At 42.0% G+C, this 23,369-nt stretch overlaps 1 protein-coding gene across 1 annotated transcript in view; it reads right to left on the bottom strand.

The window, feature by feature from the left end:
• LOC132827442 (seizure 6-like protein) overlaps positions 1–23,369 on the bottom strand; it is a 184,936-nt gene that overhangs the window by 47,779 nt on the left and 113,788 nt on the right. Inside the window, exons 7-9 of the mRNA XM_060844130.1 lie at positions 18,612–18,778; positions 15,287–15,481; positions 11,167–11,305 (exon numbers count right to left, since the gene is read on the bottom strand). Of these exons, the coding sequence (XP_060700113.1) occupies positions 11,167–11,305; positions 15,287–15,481; positions 18,612–18,778 (501 nt within the window). The remainder of the gene's footprint in view (positions 1–11,166; positions 11,306–15,286; positions 15,482–18,611; positions 18,779–23,369) is intronic.

Raw genomic sequence — 23,369 nt, forward strand, 5'->3', positions numbered from 1 at the left:
GTTGGGGGAGGGGTAGTGGGCAAGATGTAATCAAGGAATGTGGAAACTGTAGGCCGATGCCTGCCTTCCTCACCACAGCGTATTGAATTTTTAATAATCTATCACCTTTTCTGTTTCTGTAGAAGAATCCTGAGTGTCTGCGCACCACATTGAAAAGGGTATACTTAACAGGGCTAGGTACCTTATTATCATAATCAAGAGACTTCAAGCTTGTTTTTTTAATGTGGCCATGTTGGTTGAGAAACATACAACAGACAGGACACTGAATGTTGAGTGGAACTCAATGTTCTTCACCAAATAGAACTTTAAAGACTCATCTGACAGGATCTTGATTTAACATTTCAAAGGCAACACCTCCCAGGAGTTCATTATCCCTCAGTCATGTACTGTCACGGGAAAAGAAGAAGGATTTTTCAGAATGATATATGGTCACCTCTCCTGCCTGGAAATCTATGTTTTGGATACACCAGCTGCTTGGAAATCCTTCGAATAAATCCAAGCATTTTCTTGTCACCATTGGCTTCATTTGAATACTGTACTTCAAAAGCAGAAAAAAACATGCAGTGTTTGGAAAAGTAAAAGACTTTCATTCCTGTTCTATAACGTTCCATTGCTGTTTTACATTGCAGGTAAATATTGATACCTATGATGCTGTCTGGTTTACTCACTTGTGTCTAATGTCTTTCTGTAATCCAGAAAAGTCCAATGCTTGGGCTCCTGACAAAGCCAAAAGTCTCGCCCTGAGCACTCACATGTGGGACAGGAAGATGTTCATTGACCTCACACAATTGATCAGGGTTAGCCAATGAATCTGCCGATGTCATAATCTAGCAACTGACCACTTGCCTCAGACTCACCATAGCTCCATTGTTCATCTACAATAACCTTCATCAATCATAGCTCTGATTGGCCATTCACAGCTTCATGTTACCTCACACGCTTTCTACTGCTATAATCCTTCCATTCGCATCATGTTCTCATACATTACTGTGTATTGAATTATGCACAGCTGGGGTTGGAATAGAGTTAAATCGTTAATGAAATAAAATAGGCAGAGCCTGAGGAAGTAAAAACTGATGAAATCTAATTTAATTGCTTTGCTACAGTTAATAGGAAAACAAATTATGCCCAATTGGGACCCAGGTTTTGCAAATGCAGGCCATCACCTACGGCTTCCCCAAGGCTTTCCCTCCAGTCATGGCCACCACAGCCCACCTCCCTCCTGTACAGTGAATCTTCCATCAATAGTCATTAAAGTCTCCTCAGTAACTTGTCCTAATCGTGCCACTGTCCCATTAAAAACCAATCACACTGCATGTCAGCCATGTTAACAGAGTAAATTCCCATTAAATGATTGACTGATTTTATCCGGTTCAGGGCAATAACTGAGACTGAGTTTAAAAGGTTTCAGGCTGATTGAAGTTCTGCAGAAACTGTCCATATCGAGAGGAAATTTTGTTAAAAAAAGGGGAAAATGGCTTGATTTCCCTGAATGCAGCTTGCCCAATAACTTCACCATATAATTCCTATAGTACAGAAGCAGGCCATTCAGCCCAGGAAGTCCATACTGACCTCCAGAAGACACATCCCATAACCCTGCATTGCCCATGGCTAATCCACCTAATGTGCACATCTTCAGACTGTGGGACTAAACCAGAGCACCTGGATGAAACCCACAGACAGTTGTCTGAGGCTGGCATTGAACTCAGGGCCTTCATGCTGTGAGACAGCAGTGCTAACCATTGAGCCACTGTGCCACCCCACTTCCTGCTTAGTGAAAGGATTGCAGAGTGCAGATCTGTGTTAGTTGAGCTGTTGGATGGTTTCATGCTTTAGCAGGGAATGGGCTTGGGGCAGTGGGCTGTTTATACAAGGCTCACACCACTTAAACCCAGACTGCACCTTTCAAAGGGGAGGCACTTCCTCAGCAGGGGAGCTGCTGGAATTAGCTGCGGAAAACTGTCTGAGCTGTTGAAAATGGAGTGATGGAGGCAGGGGGCACTGAATACACACTCCAACCTTCTCAGATGCCACACTAGAGGATTAATTGCAAAGCTAAAAAAAGAAGAGAGATGTCTTTTTGCTACAAGGGGCTAGGAGGTCCTCTGGATAAGGCAATGATACGGGTAGCCATTGCTGACAAAGCCAGAAGTCTAACCCTGAGCACTCGGATACAGGGCAGGAGGAAGATTGTTGACCTCATATGATTTGTGAGGGTCAGCCAATAAATATGCAGATGTTATAACCTAGCAACGGAACCACTTGCTTCAGACTCACCACAACTCCATCCTTCAATTAATCAAAGCTCTGACCGATTTTTCACAGCTTCATGTTCCCCTCACATGCTTAACATTCCCATCAAGTAACCTGCACACTCTGTTCGACAGTGTTAGCCAAACAAAAGGTAGTATTTTCATTGAAACGGGTTGGACCCTTCTGGAGAACAAAGTGGCTCAGACTGGAGGCAGTATTATCATGGACAGGCAGCTCTCTGTGTGTTCCTATTCCCATGGAGGAGGAGGTGTTCTCCATTACTGGAATGATCATGACTGAGGCAAAAGTGGAATTAAGACCATAGAAGATGACAGCACTGAAAATGTGTTGCTGGTTAAAGCACAGCAGGTTAGGCAGCATCCAAGGAACAGGAAATTCGACGTTTCGGGCCAGGCCTGCCTAACCTGCTGTGCTTTAACCAGCAACACATTTTCAGCTCTGATCTCCAGCATCTGCAGACCTCACTTTTTACTCATAGAAGATGACAGTGTTGCTCAATTTCTGAGCCTTCATTGCACATTCCATACCCCCTTCATCCTACAATCTTTTCTAATTTCTAAGCTGCAGATAATGTGCCCATGCACCTCTTGGTATCTGGCCCCTAATCTTCTCATATCACAATCCTCACCTTCAGCCTTTCTTCTTTCCGATAGTTGAGAGCTGACACTGAGCTAGGCAATGGTGGGAAAGAGAGACAGAAAGAGAGAGATGGAAAAGCAGGAAGACAGTGATGAAAAAGAAATGCTTGTTCTTGGGTTCACGGCCACAACACAGATACTGGGACTTTAGGGGATAGGTTAGAAATAGGACTAGTGTAATAAGTCTTAGTGTTTTTCATACCACAATAGAACACAACCCAGGCATGCTGGCTCTCTGGACTCACTGTGTTCAGCAGTCCATGGAAGAGGTCGTTAGTACATGGCAGACCAAGATTAAAAGTAGCCCTTCTCTATTGATCCATATCTGGTCCCTTAGAGATCTCCAATTTTCATCACGTCATCATTGAGGGCTACATCTTTAGCTGTCTATATTCTAAACTCTGAACTTCCTTGTTTAAATGACTTCTGTTCAAATATTTTTCAAATCAATCTGTTCATGGATGTTATCTAGCAACTCCAGAACAGATTGGAGTTGAACTGGGGTCTTCTGGATCAGAGGTTGGGATGCTACCACTGCATCACAAGAGCCCCTTCTACTACTGTCCATTTCTTTGATTTTTAAAAAACATTTCCTGTCCAGAAGTGCTCTTACCCACAACTGAATGCCTTTTATTCCTCAACATCAAATCACCTGTGGCATTTTATTTTCATCTATTAACCACCACCAGTAAATATACTGTCTTCCAATAAGTTAACTTATGTGCAAGGCCTATTAAGGACATCAACGGTAAGGGAGAGGGGGAGGGGGCTAAACCAAAATGGAGTTGGAAGGGTTAAAATTAATAATGGTTTCACAGCCACCACTAGACTCTTAATTCCAGCTTTTTATTGAATTCAAATTGCATTCGAAATGGTAGGATTTCATTCCAGGTCCACAGATCCTTACCAGGATCTCTGGATCAATAGTGCAGCAATAATACCATTAGGTTATCACCTCCCTCCCAAAGAATGTGTCATAGTGAGATGGACAGCTGCCTTTTCGTGACCTCTGACATCAAACGCTCTGCGGTGAAACCAACTTCTTAAAGCTGGATGTGAGTTTACGATCACATGAACAGATGGATTAATATAATTTGCATTAGTTATTTTCTTAATCAGTCTGTTTAGAACATTATGATGCACCTCTGGAGCAAGTGGGACTTGATCTTAAGCCACTTCGTTATAAGGTAGGGAGACTACCTCTGCACCCTAAATGAATGCCCTCGTCTTTCTATGGATTGGCTTACCTGCTCAGACGCAATCCTACTGGCATCAAGATATTTTTAAGCAAATTTATCTGGACATGTTCTTGACTCACCTTTGGAGTAGGTGGGGTTTGAGCCTAGGCTTTCTAGCTCAGAAGTAGAGATACTACCACTGTGCCACACAAGCCCTCTTTTCCCTGTAGTGTCCCTGTCTCTGAGCTGGAGAGACCCAGGTTTCAAATCCCACTTTCTCCATAGTTGCGCAACAGTATGTCTGTAAATAGCAAAACAAGACAAAGATCTGCAGATGCTGGAAATCTGAAACAAAAACAGAAATCTCAGCCACCAATAAGGACTCTAAAGGCACAGTGGTAACATCACGACCTCTAAGCCAGGAGGCCTGAGTTCACATCCCATCTTGCTCGGGATGTAATGACATTTCTGAACATTGATTAGCAAACAGGCCTTTCTGCCTTGAGAGAGGTGATGCGGTGGTAGTGTCCCCACCTCTGAGCAAGACTGGCTGCCCTTGAGGTACAATATAATATCTCTGAGCAGGTTGATTTAAAATGCTGTTTTCATTCATTCATGGGATATGGACATTTATTGCCCATCTCTAAGTGCCCAGAGGGCAGTTAGGAGTCATCCACTTTGCTGTGGTGCTGTGTAGGCCAGACCAGGTAAGGATGGCAAATTTTCTTCCATAAATGACATTAGTGAACCCAATGGATTTTTAATTTTGCAAACAATAGCTTCATGCTTAGAATTAAACACTTAATTCCAGATTTCGTGCTTTTAAAAACTTAATATATTTCAAATGCCACGATCTGCCATGGTAGGACTCAAACCCAGGTCTCCAAAACATAATAGTCTAATGTTGATACGACCAGGCTGCCACTTCCCAATCTGTGCAACTAGAAAGAGGATCAGACGTGGGTCCTGTGGTGCAGTGGTAATGCCCCTATCTCAGAGCCCAGCAAACCCAAGGTTTAATTCCCATCTCAGATTGTGATAGTTATGGAGGTTTGTCATAATATTTCCAAACAAGTTTGAATGCGTAAAAACAAGATGAACCTATGGTTGCTGAATAGGGAAGTGATTATTGGCATTGTCCTTTTTAATAAAAGTGTGCAAACATTGGGTCCAGTTCTATCATTTACCATCTGTCTTTAACTCCTTCCGCATTCCTCCCTCTCTGTCTTTGATTAAATTCTTGGTCAACTGTCCCTCATGGTATCTTCTAATATGGTTCAGTATCAATTCTTTGGAACGTTTTGCTGTGTTAAAGTTACTATTTAAATACAAATTGTTCATTTCCACAAGTGTCAGTGACTGCAGAGGTATTGTCCATCAGCAACACAAATATAAGTCAAATCTTCTTGTAGGAGGGTTGGAGAGTTCAGCACAGGCGAATGTTTCAAAGTACCAGTTCCAAGTGTAAACATTTTCATTGATTTAAGTCACATTCAGTTCACAGAAGTGCCACATTCCTCAATAAAGGAACTATAATAATCAAATATTAAACAGATAAAGGATTATAATAATTAAATATTGAACAGAATAAACAGGGCAAATGCTTCAATGACATGGAGTGTAAAGCTGTTTCCTCAGAGGTAGGATTACACAGCAATTCATGCAAACAGTGTTCTTTAAATACAATGCAATCACAAAAAGACACAAATCCTTCATCCCTCATGATTCTAAAAGGTCTTAAAGCTTTTATTTTTAATCTGCCCCTCAAACATCTCATTCAATAAAGCCTGAATCATCCTTTCAGGTAGCGCATTTCAGATAAAAATGACTCTAGTGTGAAACAAATTTTCTCACTTTTTAATCTCTTTTTAAAATTTACTTTAAACCGGGACTCTCTGACTACTGACCTTTCTGCCTCCAGAATCAGTTTCTTCTGCCTTAGATCACACAAACCCTTCAATTTAGAAGTTATAACTGTAAGATAGCCATCAGTAAAAAAAACACTGGGGAATTCAGAAGAAACTCTCTCCAAAAAGTATGTTTTTCAACCTCAGGGAACGGTTGAACCAAAGAGTATACAGATGCACTTGAGTGGGCTTTAAACATCAACATAGATGGCCTGGCTATACGCTTTATGTAATTTTGAACACCACTATTGAACATCCACTGGATGAGGAGGGAAAGGCCGAGTGGTATTGTTGCTGGACTGAACCCAGACAGCCAGATAATGCTCTGGGAACCTGGGTTTGAATCCTGCCATGGCAGATGGTGGAATGTGAGTTCAATAAATATCTGGAATTAAGAGTCTAATGCTGACCGCGAATCTATTGCCTGAGGAAAACCCATCTGGTTCACTAATGCTTTTACCTGATCTGGCTTACATGTGAGTCCAGACCCACAGCAATGTGGTTGACTCTTAACTGTCCTCCAGGCAATTAGGGATGGGCAATAAATGCTGCTTAGCCAGTGATCCCTTCATCCTGTGAGTGAATAGCCAAAAAAATGCAATTTCGCTCTAAGAAGCAAAGCTTCTTGAGTCTTTCACTCTGGTTTGTTATTGTGTAAGAGTCAGAGTTTAAAACCAACCATTATTGTCCATCTTTAATTAACCTTGACAAGGGATTAGAATTAGGGTCAGTGGCACCTGTACTCAAGTACAGGAATACACGAGTGCAGCAAAAACTGTCGCTATTTCCAATGTCTTCTTAGATGCAACGATATCTAGATACAAAATCTTTGGTTTATGTCAGAAAAACCAAAAAAAAGTTTAAAAATTAGCATTAGTCCATTTAAAGCTATGTACCGGGGCATAAAGTCTGAGGTATAAATGAGAAGAGAAAAGAAATAAATGTAAACATTGATGGTGAGCTACTTTCTTGAATGGTTGTAGTCCTTGAGGTGTAGGTATACCCACAGTGCATATGCCCTTAGGAATAGACACAGGTCAGGAGAAGGAAGGAATTCATGACAAACAAGTAGATTTTGTGGCTGGGATCATTTTGCCCCAGAATATTGGTGTTGCTAGCAAGCTAACATCATTGTCCATCCCTAATTGCTCTTGAGTTGAGTGGTTTGCTCACTCAAGGACATTAGAAGCCCAAATGGGCTTTTCATGATGATCAACAGTTTCAAGGTCCCATTTCCTTTTCACAGTTATGAATTCCTGAACAAAGACATTTTGTCAAAGCTTTTCATTTTGCAATTTTCAAGAAATACTAACGTAACAGGAAAACAATAATGTATAGCAGTATAAATATTATTTTCCCTTTACTTTGATATTTCTCAAAATTGTCCTGATGTTTGCAAAGCAAAGGGCTTTGACAAGATGTGATCTTTTTCAGCAACGTTCAAGATCTGTCCAATAAATAGGTTTTATGAATACATTAAGGAACTGAGTTTAAATTCCACCAGTGATTGTAGTGGGATCTGAACCCTTGCCCTCAGCATTAGTATGAACTTCTGGACCGCTAGCCCAATGCAATTACTGCTGTGCTTCTAAGAAAACATTTGCTTAGCTACCCCTGGAAATTGGATAAACAATCTGACACTTCAGAGATCTAGACAAACCAATTGACTTGTTGCTGTTTATTTTTTTGAATTTTCAGTAGCTGCAGGGAATTTGCTTTTAGCTTCTAATATTTACAGCACTGGCTGAGAATGAGAATACATTGGAGCAAAATTCCATTTCTCCTCAGCTGTGTAGCTGTGAAGTGAGGTGTTTAACCGTTAGCTGTCAAGTTAAATTTGCTGTGCATCTGTAACTGGTTGGTGTTGCATTTCACTGGGTATTCAGTTCAATATGAAGTCGGAGCAGATCGATCCAGCACTATTCATTAGATTTCACATCAATTAATGAACAGCAGAATGTTTCTGAGCACCAGCTCACGTTAAAGTTTGATTATGGTTCCATTTCTAGACACTTTTATTCTGCAGAAAGCAAGAATGAATTACAGAACTTAGGAGCAAGGACTGATCACACAGCAGGGTGAAAGATGTGAGGAAATAAGATTAAAAGCAACCTTTTCTTGTATTTATTTGGTTCCTACCCTATCATAGAATCTCCATAGTATGGAAGCAGGTCATTTGGCCCATTGAGTCCACACCAACTCTCTGAAGAGCATCCCATCCTTGTACCCCTGCATTCCCATAGATAATCCATCTAGCATGCACCTCCCTGCACATGATGGGCAATTTAGCTTGGCCAATCAACCAAACCTGCATATTTTTGAACTGTGGAAGGAAAATGACACAGACACAGGGAGAATGGGCAAGCTCCACACAGACAGTAACCCAAGGCTGGGATTGAACCCTAGTCCTGTGAGGTATCAGTGTTAACCACTCTGCCACTATCTTTTCACAACTGGGATCTCTACCTTTTGTGGTTGCAAAGGCTACTTTTTCCAATTGGACGAAAATGCAAACTAATGCTTGGGTCATGCTAGACCAGGGACCCTGCTGAAAGTTGTGGAGTCAACTTTATTATTACAACTTCAGACATCAGAACTCCCTCACATCAGGAGCTCAGCTGGAGGAGAGAGTGGATTTAAAAGGCACTTCAGTACTTAAAAGTGCAACCATTTCTGTTGCATCAAAGTAAAAAGATGCAAAGAAAGTTTGGATGAGGACAGAGGTGTCCCAGAATGATAAATAGGAATGGTGCTGCAAGCAGTGAGGCAGAGAACAGGCACGGTGGCTCAGTGGTTAGCATTGCTGCCTCACAGCACCAGGGACCTGGGTTAGATTCCACTCTCAAGCGACTGTCTGTGTGTAGTTTGCACATTCTCCCTGTGTCTGCATGGGTTTGCTCCAGTTTTCTCCCACAGTCCAAAGATGTGGGAGATATCCAAAGATGGATTGGCCATTGGAAATTGCCCATAATGCCCAGGGATATGCAGGATAGGTGGTTAAGCCATGGGAAATGCGGCGTTATAGGGATAAGGTAGGGTGGATGGAATGTTCTTTGGAGGGTCAGTGTGGACTTGAATGGCCTGTTTCCACACGGTCGGGATTCTATAACAGAGTACCTTTATTTCAAATCTCAAAGAGAGCTCAAATAGTGGAATAGGAATTGATGATCCTATAGCTCTTTCAGAACTATACCTTGTGTGTCATCTTCCTCCAATGTTTCTTTCCTATCATTAACATTTGTATATTCATCTATATAATTATATTTACCATAGCTCAACAAATCCCTGATTTCACAATTCAGATGGTCTGGAGGTTTCACAAATTTTCCAGACTGCACTGCCTTCAGACTTGGGAGATTGACAGACCGTTGAGTTGAGGATGGCTGACCTTGTTTTTGTTATAGATTTCTGGACTCAGCATTGCATTCTAGATCTTGTCCTGAATTTGTGGATGTTTGTCATCCCCAAGCCACCAGTAGCTTCTGTGGATTCTTATGCAACCCTTCTTCAAACTGTGCAAGCAAATCTTTAATCCCAGTTTGCCAGTGAACCAGTGCAGAGGTGTTTAAACTCTCTGTGTGAGGTTTGAAACTTTCATTCAACTTCTAAGGTTGCTTTCCTGGTGAAACTACCAGTGTTCATTTTCTTAGTCTTACTACTTGAGGATTGCTGTTTACTTCATCTCTGTCACTTTTATGGATTATTCTCCATTGAAGGAGATTTGACTGTGTCATATGAATTTTTTTATTCAGTTAGTTGCTGTCTGGACAACTTCAGTGAAAGACTCATCGCTGAACTGATGTGCGCTGTACTGCTCATTCTATTTCTCATCATTTGGGTCATGCAAACTTTGTTTACTTTTGTCATCTGATTCTCTTTGTTGTTGCTCAGAATCATAGAATCCCTCCAGTGTGGAAGCAGGCCATTCAGCTCATCGAGGTCACACCAATCTCCTTAAGAATATCCCAGTCAGACCCAACCCCATCTCTGTAACCTTCCATTTTCCACTGCTGCAGTCTATTAGATTGTTCAGCTCTCTGTACTGCTGACTGTCATCAAGCTTGAACTGGAAATTGCTTCTGCATTCTTTAGAATTCGTCCTGCACAGCTAAATTAAATTCGAATCCACACTGCTGCTCACCAACAGATTATGCCAATCTCTGCCAATGTATATCTGGGAGGATTGAAGTCACCATCTTCATAGTATACCTGTGCCCATCAGTTCTAATGTGGTAGAGGAAATCCACCGGGTAATTTAATGGGGAGAGGCTCTTATCTTGAACAAGACGTCCTGCATGAGTACAAAATGTATGGGCAGTAAAGACCTGGTTAAAAAGACTGCAAAGATTGGAAAGGACAGTCATCTATGAGATCACAAGATGTCCTGCCTTCGCTACACCAGTCCTTATGAAATCATCAGATTTGGTGGAGCTTAATGAAGTCTTCAGCATTAACCCTTTCAGAACCACCACCTTGTACAACATTGATGACCTGGGCAATCAGTGCAACTAAACCATGACCAAGCAGTATAGAGAGAGAGATTTTAACCAGCCACACCAGATAAGAATGTACTGTTTCTGTGCTTCAAAGGCACTTCTGATTAATCCACTATCTGTGGGTTAATCTTACACCATCGACTGATATTCTAACTGACCAATATTGCTGATGGTGCTTCTGCTACGGTGCCTGGTGCTTGCAGCTCTATACTAACATATGAGTGAAGTTCATCTGTTCAGGTGCAGCCAGGTCAGGCCCTCACTGATCCAGTTCCTAAGGCCAAGAATCACCATCAATCATAGAATCACTCAACACAGCAGGAGGCCATTTGGCCCATTGAATGTGTGCCAACTGTTTGAACGAGCTTTCCAGTCACTCCCTCACGCTCTCCCTGCAAATTTTTCCATCTTGAGAAAATATGTTGTTTTTAAAGTTACTATTGAGTCTGATTTCACCGTTCCATGAGGGACGGAATTGAGAGCGTAGCAAAAAGAGAAATCAAATTCACTTCGGCTCCAATCCCCATTTTGTTAGCAATTATTGTAAATCTGCATCTCAGCAGGACTCCTGTCAGTGGGACCTGTTGTCCAACTACTCCATCATTCGGAGTGATGTCCTTATCTAAACACTCAGCTGTTCAGGTTGCCTTCTCAATGAAAATAGCATACTCACAGCTGAACATCAAGGAAGACTCGCTTATCCTCCCCAACATGAATTCTCCAGATACAGTCCTCGCCTTCATCGTAGGGTTCAGGCCAATTCGGAGAGAGAATCACTCCCGCAGGACTCGACAACTCTCCCCCACAAACCGCTGAAACAAAGCAGAACAAGAGTGAAGCAACAATGTGAAAATCACACCTCCACTCAGTAACCGTTCACACGGTTCTGGTGCTTTGCCCCTTGTGGATACTAGGACCTGGGACACAGTTTCAGAATAAGGTGGTACATATTTAAGATAGTTAAGATAAGGAGGAACTTGCTCTTTTTGACATTAATTAATCTTTGGAGTTCTCTACCCCCTAAGAGCAGTGGGGTTGGGTTTAATTTATAATTGATCCACAAAGGGAGTCAAAGGTTATAGGGCAGGGAGCAGGAAAGAAAAGCCACATCTGCCATGATCTTTTCAGTTAAAATTCACGCAACACCAGGTTGCAGTCCAACAGGTTGATTTGCAAGTGCAAACTTTCAGAGCGCTGCTCCTTTATCAGGTAGCACTCTGAAAGCTTGTACTTCCAAATATACCTGTTGGACTATAACCTGGTTTTGTGTGATTTTTAACTTTGTCCACCCCAATCCAACGCCGGCACCTCCACATCACGATCTTTTTTAGACCGTGCACTCTTGAAGGGCCAAATGGACTACCCTTCCTCCTCCCTTCATTGTTTTTGTTCTTGCTTCCTGCTGTGGGAAGATATTTGTCCAAAATTCAGATGTCCCTTATGTTACAATACTTCAGAAATGGCTAAATCTGTGTCCCCCAGTTATTAACCGAGTTGTCAATTGGAACAACCTCTTATCTGACCAGAGGCCTTTGACCTGAATCTGTAACTGTGTTTCCTACTTCACTGGTACTACCACACTCTTGCGGGTTTCCAGTTCTTATTTCAGAGTAATTCTATTTGCCACAAAACTCATGAGTACACCCTGGGATCACGGAGATGTTTTATTAGTATGACTTTAATAGTTCACTCTTTCACCGAGCTAGAAAACTGAGCCCTGTTAGGATGCAAAGGCAGGGATTTGTGATATTGATAATCAAGCTGTTCAGATGTCTTATGTAACAGCTGAGGTGGATCTTGAACCTGGCCTGCTGGTTCAGAGATAGGGACACTATCACTGCACATGAGCCAAGCCAGAGATTTCAATGTGATATTAAAGGGGAATCCTTCAACCAACACAAATTTGTTGGACATGATTTCAGAGCTGGTTTCAGGTGCTGTGCGACTCTATGACTTCAGAATGTGCAAACAGGCGCCATGTTTGATTCCTTGTTATGACGTCAGTGGAGACTAATAAAGTTTTTGGTTAGAATTGGAAAAACCCAAGTATTTACTCAAAGAATGAGGCCATAAACTCAATGCTTTAATCAGAAGAATTTTTCTCCTCCAAAACCAAAAGTGCTTGAATACTAAAAACACGCTATCTTAAACAGGCTGTTGTGTTAAAGTACAACACACAAAGTTGTTTATAATCAGAACCAAATTTATTTCCAGACACATTTGATGTATATCTCTAATATTTGAAGTCAGAATTAAACAGAAATTGGAAGATTAGCCCCTTGAACAAATTTGTATTAATATAATGCTCTTCATGACCTCAGGATGTCCCAGTGAGCTTCCTGACCAAGTAGAGTATGTCTGAGATGAGGAGAGGACGTATTGGAAAAACTCAGCAGGTGAGGCCGCATCTGTAGAGGGAGAATCAGAGTTAACACAGTTTCAAAGATTCACACTAGGATTGAGATTTCCTGGGCTTTCCACTTACTCCCAGCAAGGCTGTCCTTCAACTTGTTGTAGGTTCCCTGTTCAACACAGGCATTGCTAGTGTCTTAAGCATAACCTCAAGGTTCAGGTCCTCCATTTGGCTCCATTATTAGGGTTGACATGCAAAACTAAAGTGCAATTCTAGTCTCCCTGCTATAGGAAGGATGTTGTGAAACTTGAAAGGGTTCAGGGACCATTTACAAGGATGTTGCCAAGGTTGGAGGGTTTAAATTATAGGGACAAGCTAATAGACTGGGGCTGTTTTTGTTGGAGTGTCAGAGGCTAAGGGGGTGACCTTCTAGAAGTTTATAAAATCATGAGGGGCATGGATAGGATGAATGGTCAAGGTCTCCTCTCCAGGGTGGAGTCCAAAACTAGAGGGCATAGGTTGAAGGTGAGAGGGGAAAGATTTAAAACAGACCTAAGGGGCAACATTTTCACACAGAGGGTGGTGTGTGTATGAAATGAGGAAGTAGTGGAGGCTGGTATAATGACAACATTTAAAAGGCATCTAATGGGTATATGACTAAGAAAGGTTTAGAGCGATATGGGCCAGGTGCTAGCAAATGGGACCAAGATTAATTTGGACTTCTGGTCAGCATGGACGAGTTGAACTGAAGGGTCTCGTTCTATTCTGTACAGCTCAATGACTCTATGACTCCATCTGTGTCTGTGAGTTTGAACCTTGTAGATGCTGTCTTCAGTCTCTCTCTCTATCCAGTGAATGTTGCCTTATTCAAAGAATCCTGCTGTCTTTGCAAATATGTTCCATCGATTAACTCCACGATGAAGCACACTGGTCAATCTACTGCGCTCATTGCAGGGGCTGGTTCAGAATCACACTGCATTAACTTACAAACTAACATGCCCTGCCCTCCAAAGGTGAAGAACCTTGGCTTGTTTTGATGTGGTGCAGTACAAAATAAATTGCGTTTTATTAACAATTCTTTAAATGAAAGAAGCTCTTGAAGAAATAAAGAAGATCAACCCACTTCCAGCTTGAAAAACACTCATAAAAGGTATGTAAATGGTTGAGAATTTACCAAACATTTACCAACGTGACCCCATTTTAAGGCCTGAATATTGTCACAATTTGTTGATGTAACTGAGCACAGGGTGGTTGGGGTATGGAGGAGTAGACAGTTTGGTGTGGAGGGGTGGGGGGGATATTTTTTTCCCTTTATTCATTCACGGGACGAGGGCATTGCTGACCAGGCAACATTAACTGCCCCTACTTAATTGGCCAGGGGGCAGTTAAGAGTCAACCACATTGGTGTGGTCTGGAGTCACATAAAGGCCAGGCCAGGTAAGGATGGCAGTTTCCTTCTCTCAAGGAAGATAAGTGAACCAGATGGGTTTTCCCTGACAATGGACAATGGATTCACAGTCAGTATTAGAGTCCTAACTCCAGATACTTTTATTGAATTCAAATTCCACCACCTGCCATGGTGGGATTCGAACCCGGGTCCCCAGATATTATCGGGGTCTCTGGGTTGACAACTCAGTGGTAATATCATCAGACCATCACCACCCCTCATGGGAATGCATGACCTTTGAGAGCTGTGGGAGGAGGGGAACCTTCAAGCCCACACCCTCAACATTTCAGCTGGTGATCCCACTTGGAACTTCAATCTCACTTGGAATGGTTTCAGCTAGGAACTTCAGTGCAAAGTGCAGAAAACAGTCAAACTTCCAGTACATTAAGGAGAGCTGCAGAATTTCATTTATATAATGAAATGTTCAGAATTCTGCCATCCATATATACTTCATTTTCTTTAAAATATTGGCTTCAATTATGTTACTAATTTTGATTACTAGTTTTATTTGCATTATCATCATAACTTGGCATCTGCTGCTAAGATGATCATTTAATAAATAAGGTGTGGAGGTGCCAGTGTTGGATTGCAGTAGACAAAGGGATAGCACATCAGTTGCATGACATTTTGATCTTTTACTATAAATTCTGTATCCTATGATCCTGCCCCATTAGCTTCCTAACGAAGGAGCACCGCTTCCAAAGCTTGTACTTCCAAATAAACCTGTTGGATTATAACCTCTTGATTAAAATTAAAAGGTACATTTACAATCTTCAATAATTGTCCTTTCATGAATGATCCCACCCACAAAGCTTGTACTTCCAAATAAACCTGTTGGATTGTAACCTGGTGGGATCATCCATAAAAGTACAGTTACTGAGGATTGTAATAAAAACATGTCAGACTGTCCCTAGCACTGTGGTTACGATGTGCAAAATAAATATATTTTAAAACCCATTTTCTTCATTCCGATGGCACAAATATTCTCTTTACCTCTGCAAAGTGGTTCAGTCTCATTCCAGTATGGCTCCCTGATGTCAATGCACTCAATTACAGATGATCCATGTTCCATAGTGTAACCTGGATCACATGTGAACTCCACCACTGAGCCTACACTGTAGGAAGGATTGGTTGCAGTGAAGTTCCCATTCTGCATGTAAGGCTCAAAGCAGTGCCCACGCTCAAAGGCTGAGGAAAGACAAGACGTGACTGACTTGATGTTGAAACCAAATACACATTAGAAAAATTGTAATATTATTTGCTCACATTATCAGCTGAATAACAATACATTCACATAGGTCCTTTAGAAACAAACAGCTTTCACAGCAAAGGAAAAACTAAAGCCTTTGGAAACAACATAAACTCATTGTTGTGATTCTGTTCGCCGAGCTGGAAGTTTTTGTTGCAAACGTTTCGTCCCCTGGCTAGGCGACATCATCAGTGCCTTGGAGCCTCCTGCGAAGCGCTTCTTTGATGTTTCTTCCGGTATTTATAGTGGTCTGTCCTTGCAGCTTCCGGGTGTCAGTTTCAGCTGTCCGCTGTAGTGGTTGGTATATTGGGTCCAGGTCGATGTGTTTGTTGATGGAGTTTGTGGATGAATGCCATGCCTCTAGGAATTCCCTGGCTGTTCTCTGTCTGGCTTGCCCTATGATAGTAGTGTTTTCCCAGTCGAATTTATGTTGCTTGTTGTCTGCGTGTGTGGCTACTAGGGATAGCTGGTCGTGTCGTTTCGTGGCTAGTTGATGTTCATGTATGCGGATTGTTAGCTGTCTTCCTGTTTGTCCTATATAGTGTTTTGTGCAGTCCTTGCAAGGTATTTTGTAAACTACATTAGTTTTGCTCATGTTGGGTATCGGGTCCTTTGTTCTAGTGATTTGTTGTCTGAGCGTGGCTGTTGGTTTGTGTGCCGTTATAAGTCCTAAGGGTCGCAGTAGTCTGGCTGTCAGTTCTGAAACGCTCCTGATGTATGGTAGTGTGGCTAGTCCTTTTGGTTGTGGCATGTGCTCGTTCCGTGGTCTGTCTCTTAGGCATCTGTTGATAAAGTTGCACGGGTATCCGTTTTTGGCGAATACCTTGTATAGGTGTTCCTCTTCCTCTTTTTGCAGTTCTGGAGTACTGCAGTGTGTTGTGGCCCTTTTGAATAGTGTCCTGATGCAGCTTCGTTTGTGTGTGTTGGGGTGGTTACTTTCATAGTTTAGGACTTGGTCTGTGTGTGTTGTTTTCCTGTGTACCCTTGTGGTGAATTCTCCGTTTGGTGTTCTCTGTACTATCACGTCTAGGAATGGGAGTTGGCTATCCTTTTCTTCTTCTCTCGTGAATCGGATTCCTGTGAGTGTGGTGTTGATGATCCGGTGTGTATTTTCTATTTCCGTGTTTTTGATGATTACAAACATGTCATCGACATATCTGACCCAGAGTTTGGGTTGAATTTGTGGTATGGCTGTATGTTCTAACCTTTGCATAACTGCCTCTGCTATGAGTCCCGAGATTGGTGATTGGGACTCATAGCAGAGGCAGTTATGCAAAGGTTAGAACAAACAGCCCTACCACAAATTCAACCCAAACTCTGGGTCAGATATGTCGATGACACGTTTGTAATCATCAAAAACACGGAAATAGAAAATACACACCGGATCATCAACGCCACACTCACAGGAATCCGATTCACGAGAGAAGAAGAAAAAGGATAGCCAACTCCCATTCCTAGACGTGATAGTACAGAGAACACCGAACGGAGAATTCACCACAAGGGTACACAGGAAAACAACACACACAGACCAAGTCCTAAACTATGAAAGTAACCACCCCAACACACACAAACGAAGCTGCATCAGGACACTATTCAAAAGGGCCACAACACACTGCAGTACTCCAGAATTGCAAAAAGAGGAAGAGGAACACCTATACAAGGTATTCGCCAAAAACGGATACCTGCGCAACTTTATCAACAGATGCCTAAGAGACAGACCACGGAACGAGCACATGCCACAACCAAAAGGACTAGCCACACTACCATACATCAGGAGCGTTTCAGAACTGACAGCCAGACTACTGCGACCCTTAGGACTCATAACGGCACACAAACCAACAGCCACGCTCAGACAACAAATCACTAGAACAAAGGACCCTATACCCAACATGAGCAAAACTAATGTAGTTTACAAAATACCTTGCAAGGACTGCACAAAACACTATATAGGACAAACAGGAAGACAGCTAACAATCCGCATACATGAACATCAACTAGCCACGAAACGACACGACCAGCTATCCCTAGTAGCCACACACGCAGACAACAAGCAACATGAATTCGACTGGGAAAACACTACTATCATAGGGCAAGCCAGACAGAGAACAGCCAGGGAATTCCTAGAGGCATGGCATTCATCCACAAACTCCATCAACAAACACATCGACCTGGACCCAATATACCAACCACTACAGCGGACAGCTGAAACTGACACCCGGAAGCTGCAAGGACAGACCACTATAAATACCGGAAGAAACATCAAAGAAGCGCTTCGCTGGAGGCTCCAAAGCACTAATGATATCGCCTAGCCAGGGGACGAAACGTTTGCAACAAAAACTTCCAGCTCGGCGAACAGAACCACAACAACGAGCACCCTAGCTACAAATCTTCGCACAAACCTTGAACATAAACTCAAGCCATTGTCATAGATTTGGAGCCAGACCTTAAGAAGGGGAATTTAAAAGAAAACATTTCACACAAATGGCATGGTAAAAGTTTGGAACGCTTGCAACAGTAGCAATTGGAATGAGATCTTTTGTTAAAACATAGATGGTTAGGTTTATTATCAAAAGGTCATCAGTAATATGAGAAAGGTGGGTATAGTTCAGCTGCAGATCAGCCATGATCTCCCTGAATGGCACCAGAACAAGCTCTGGTCTATACCCCATTTTCAAGTCCATGGTTTTCAAATCTATTTCTCAGGAACAAACCTTGATCCCACTGAATCAATTCATCCATTTTGAGCAGTTTTTCTGTTTTATATCAGAATCTCACCATCTCCTTGTACTATCCACTTGAACTTGGTGTTAAACACATGACCTTTATGGCTTAAAGAGGCAATGTCACTGTTGCATTGTTCTCAAAAGAATATTCTCACACTGTTATGCCTTGCCTGATTCTGAATCTAGGTCACTTGCATTTCAGAACTGAATTGTACATCAATTACTGTCACCTCTTTCCAGTTGTAATGAGTGGTGAATGGGTGGAAGGATGGTGGTGGGGGCTGGAATACAATTCTAACTGACATTAGATCCCTTTTTCATCTTGAAATGGAAAGGTTATTTGTACCTTCATATCGAATGTTGAATCCCCCTGCTGTCTTGGTTCCATCGGAGGTGAATTCAATCCGAACAAATGGCTCATTGCTGATCAAACCTTCCAGGGGGAAGTACTCGTTCTTTAAAGAGTCATATAGAATTGATGATAAGGCTCCCTGTCCACTGTAGATGATCAGTCTGATCAATAAAGGAAGAAATTGAATGGGAGTTACAAACTGTTCACAGGCATTCTGTCCAACATGCCCAATCCCCAGTCTTCATGCTACACACAGCTCTCCTCTTATCTTTTCTCCCTTGTGTATTTATCTAATTTCCCCTTGAATATTTCTGTCACCTCATCTGTTTCCTGCGGTGGGGAAGCTTCCTTTCATAACCATTCCCTGAGAAAATTCACCATAGGATTCAGTCGTCCTGGCCCCTATTTCTGGCCTCACTCACATTCTCTACATTTAATCTTTCAAACCCCATTGTAGCCTTGAAGACCTCTATCAGGTCAACCCTTTCTCTTCTTGGTTCTACAGAAAAAGACCCAGCCTACTCAAACTTTCTAGGTATGAATAATGTCTCAACTCCGTCCAAGTAAATCCTATTTTAACCTTCTCAAGTGCCTGTTTCTCCCTTTAACATATGGAAACTAAGGTATTCAGAGGTCTTCAAGTATGACCTAACCAAGATTCTATTACATATTCAATATAACTTCTGTGTTCTTCAATTTTATCCCATAGAAATGAACCCAGGCTCCTTGTTTGCTTTTATTGGCCTTAATAGCCCGCACCACCAGTTAGAGTGGTGTATCTGCCTGTATCGTAGATCCTCCTACTTGATTTAAATACTTATTTTCCTAAGACTATGTGACCTTTTTCTCCTTTCTTCCAAGGTGGATTACCTAAAACCTATCCATATTGGAGTTTGTTTTCCAATTGCATTCCCATTTTGGAAGTTCTTTTTTCTTGTTGGCCCATTCTAAGTTAGTCAAGCTCCTGGTTTGATATAGTCTGCACATTTGGAAATTATATTTCACTGTAACTCATTTGCAGGAACCCTGATCACGAGGGATCCCAGTGCTGATTTTTGTAGAATCCTATCCTTTTCTTCTTATCTTTAAACTGCTTTGTCAGTTTTCTGTTTTGTAACCAGTTTATTTTCCATTTTGCTTCTTCATCACTGACCTTATTCATGAGTTTATTGCACAGTGGTTTATTGAAGGATTTTAAAAATTCCAAATTTATTGTCTGTTACATTATCTTTCACAATCCTTCTGTTAGTTTTCCAAATAATTCAATAAAGACTGGTCAAGTATAGCCTCCCCTTCTGGAAATTTATTTTTCTATCTAATTGTATTTTTATTTTTTTAGCTGTATTTCTATGGTAGATTTGATTAAGATTTCCACTACATTTCCAAACCACCAATGGTATGGTAAATGGTCTGTGATTCCCTGAGCTTGTTCCAGCTCCTATTTTGTATGTAAGCATCATATGAGCTGCTCAAACTCTGGCACCTTCCCTGTTTTGTATAAATGCCTCTGCTACTTACTCCTTAAATTCTTTTAAGAGATGTGAATGCAACCCAATATTCTGAAATTGAGTTATTGGACTTGAAATATTAACTCTGTTACCCTCTCCACGGATGCTCTCAGATCTACCAAGTTTCTCCAATACTTGCTGTTTTTTAAAAAAAATCAGATTTCCAGCATCTGCAGTTCTTTCCAGTTATCTGGATGCAATGTGGACCAGGTGCTTTATTCTTTCCTGCAGCGTCATTGAATTTTACAGTACAGAAGGAGGCCATTCAATCCATCATGTCTGTGCTAGCTCTCAAAAGAGCTACTTAGTTAGTCTCACTCTCCAGCTCTATCTCTGCAGCCCTCTAAATTCATCACATTTGAATATATGTCCAGCTTTTGAAACCCCCTACGGAATCTCCACCACAGTCAAAGGCAGTGCATTCCAAATCCTAACAACTCTCTGTGCAAACAGAGTTCTCTCTCTCTCCTCCTCTCACTCCTGGCTCTCTTGCTGACAAACTTGAAATTGTGACCCTTGTACTGACATACCAACAAGTGGAAACAGAACACCTGACATACCAACTAGTGGAAACAAAATATTCTCTTTCGCCTGCCAAAATTACTCATAAAATTATTCATACTTTTAAAGACTTCAAAAAGGTCACCTTTGCTCCAAGGAGAATAAACCCAATTTCTCAACTCTTTCCTTGTATCTAAAATCCCTCATTCCAGCTACCATTCTTATTTGTACTCTCCCCAGGGCTTTAAAATCCTTCCTTAAATAAGGTACCCAGAATACAACACTCCAGAGGTGGTCTGACCAATGATTTGTAGATCTTTGTGTTTTATTAGTTTAGCAATTATCTCCTTCCTTTCTATTTTAAATGCCTTCATACCTTTTGCAATCTTTTCTGCCAATGTCATGTGCACCATGTTAGTTGCCCTAATAAATATTAAACCATTGCGATGATTTAACATTTTCACAATTTGACCATCATTGCAGTGAATTTCTCCTTGGTGAATTCCTTAGTGAACATCTTTCTTTCATCCATTTTGTCTCTGAAGAACATTTAATGATTTTAACTCAGTATATCACGGAGTAACATCCTGTCAAGCAGTAGACTGGACTTCCAATATATCGAGATCCTTCACTGCAAATCATCCATGCCGACCAGATATCCCACTTCAATCTAGTTCCACCTGCCAGCACACAGCCCATATCCCTCCAAACCCATCCTATTTATATATCATCCAAATGCCTTTTAAGTGCTGTAATTGTACCGGCCTCCACCATAGAACACAGAACATAGAAAAATACAGCGGAGTACAGGCCCTTCGGCCCTCAATGTTGCACCGATCCAAGCCCGCCTAACCTACACTAGCCTACTTTCCTCCATATGCCTATCCAATGCCCGTTTAAATGCCCATAAAGAGGGAGAGTCCACCACTGTTACTGGCAGGGCATTCCATGAACTCACGACTCACTGAGTAAAGAATCTACCCCTAACATTTGTCCTATACTACCACCCCTTAATTTAAAGCTATGTCCCCTCGTAATATCTGACTCCATACGTGTAAAAAGGTTCTCATGGTCAACCCTATCTAAATCCATAATCATCTTGTACACCTCTATCAAGTCACCCCTAAACCTTCTTTTCTCCAATGAAAACAGCCCCAAGTGCTTCAGCCTTTCCTCATACGATCTTCCTACCATACCAGGCAACATCCCGGTAAACCTCCTCTGCACCCGTTCCAGTGCCTCCACATCCTTCTGATAGTATGGCGACCAAAACTGCACACAATACTCCAGATGCGGCCGCACCAGAGTCTTATACAATTGCAACATGACCTCAGGACTCCGGAACTCAATTCCTCTACCAATAAAGCCCAGTACGCCATATGCCTTCTTCACAGCGCTATTTACCTGGGTGGCAACTTTCAGAGATCTGTGTACATGGACACCAAGATCCCTCTGCTCATCCACACTACCAAGTATCCGACCATTAGCCCAGTACTCCATCTTCTTGTTACTCTTACCAAAGTGAATCAGTTCACACTTAGCGACATTGAACTCCATTTGCCACCTATCTGCCCAGCTCTGCAGCTTATCTATATCCTGCTGTAACCTGCCACATCCTTCCTCACTGTCAAAAACTCCACCGACTTTTGTATCATCCGCAAACCTGCTCACCCAACCTTCGAGCCCCTCTTCCAGGTCATTTATAAAAATGACAAACAGCAATGGTCCCAAAACAGATCGTTGCGGAACACTGCTGGTACCTGCACTCCAAGATGAACCTTTACCATCAACTACTACCCTCTGTCTTCTTCCAGCCAGCCAATTCCTAATCCAAACCTCCAACTCCCCTTCAATGCCATACCTCCATATTTTTTGCAGTAGCCTACCATGGGGAACCTTATCAAACACCTTACTAAAATCAATATCCACCACATCCACCGCTTTACCCTCATCCACCTCCTTAGTCACCTTCTCAAAGAATTCAATAAGGTTTGTGAGGCACGACCAGCCCTTCACAAAACCATGCTGACTATCCTTGATCACATTATTCCTATCCAGATGTTCAAAAATCCTATCCCTTACAATTCTCTCTAAGACTGTGCCCACAACAGAGGGCCCAATTGACTCACTGGCCTATAGTTACTCGGGTTATCCCTACTCCCCTTCTTGAACAAGGGAACCACATTTGCTGTCCTCCAGTCTTCTGGCACTATTCCTGTAGACAATGAGGACATAAAAATCAAGGCCAATGGCTCTGCAATCTCCTCCCTTGCTTCCCAGAGAATCCTGGGATAAATGCCATCTGGCCCAGGGGAATTATCTACATTCACCCTTTCCAGAATTGCCAACACCTCTTCCCTACATATCTCAAAGCCATCCATTCTAATTAATTATGACTCAATATTCACGCCAGCAACAATGTCCTGTTCCTGAGTGAATACTGACAAAAAGTATTCATTCAGTGTCTCCCCAATTTCTTCAGCCTCCACACGCAACTTCCCACTACTATCCTTGACGGGACCTATTCCTACCCTAGTCATCCTTTTATTCTTGACATATCTATAGAAAGCCTTTGGGTTTTCCCTAATCCTACCAACCAAGGACTTTTCATGTCCCCTCCTTGCTGCTCTTAGCTCTCTCTTTAGATCCTTCCTGGCTACCTTATAACTCTCAATCGCCCCAATTGAACGTTCACACCTCATCTTTACATAGGCCACCCCACCCTCTTCCCTTTAACAAGGGA

This window comes from Hemiscyllium ocellatum, chromosome 24 (assembly GCF_020745735.1).
Source record: "Hemiscyllium ocellatum isolate sHemOce1 chromosome 24, sHemOce1.pat.X.cur, whole genome shotgun sequence".
In the NCBI taxonomy this organism is placed as follows: Eukaryota; Metazoa; Chordata; class Chondrichthyes; order Orectolobiformes; family Hemiscylliidae; genus Hemiscyllium; species Hemiscyllium ocellatum.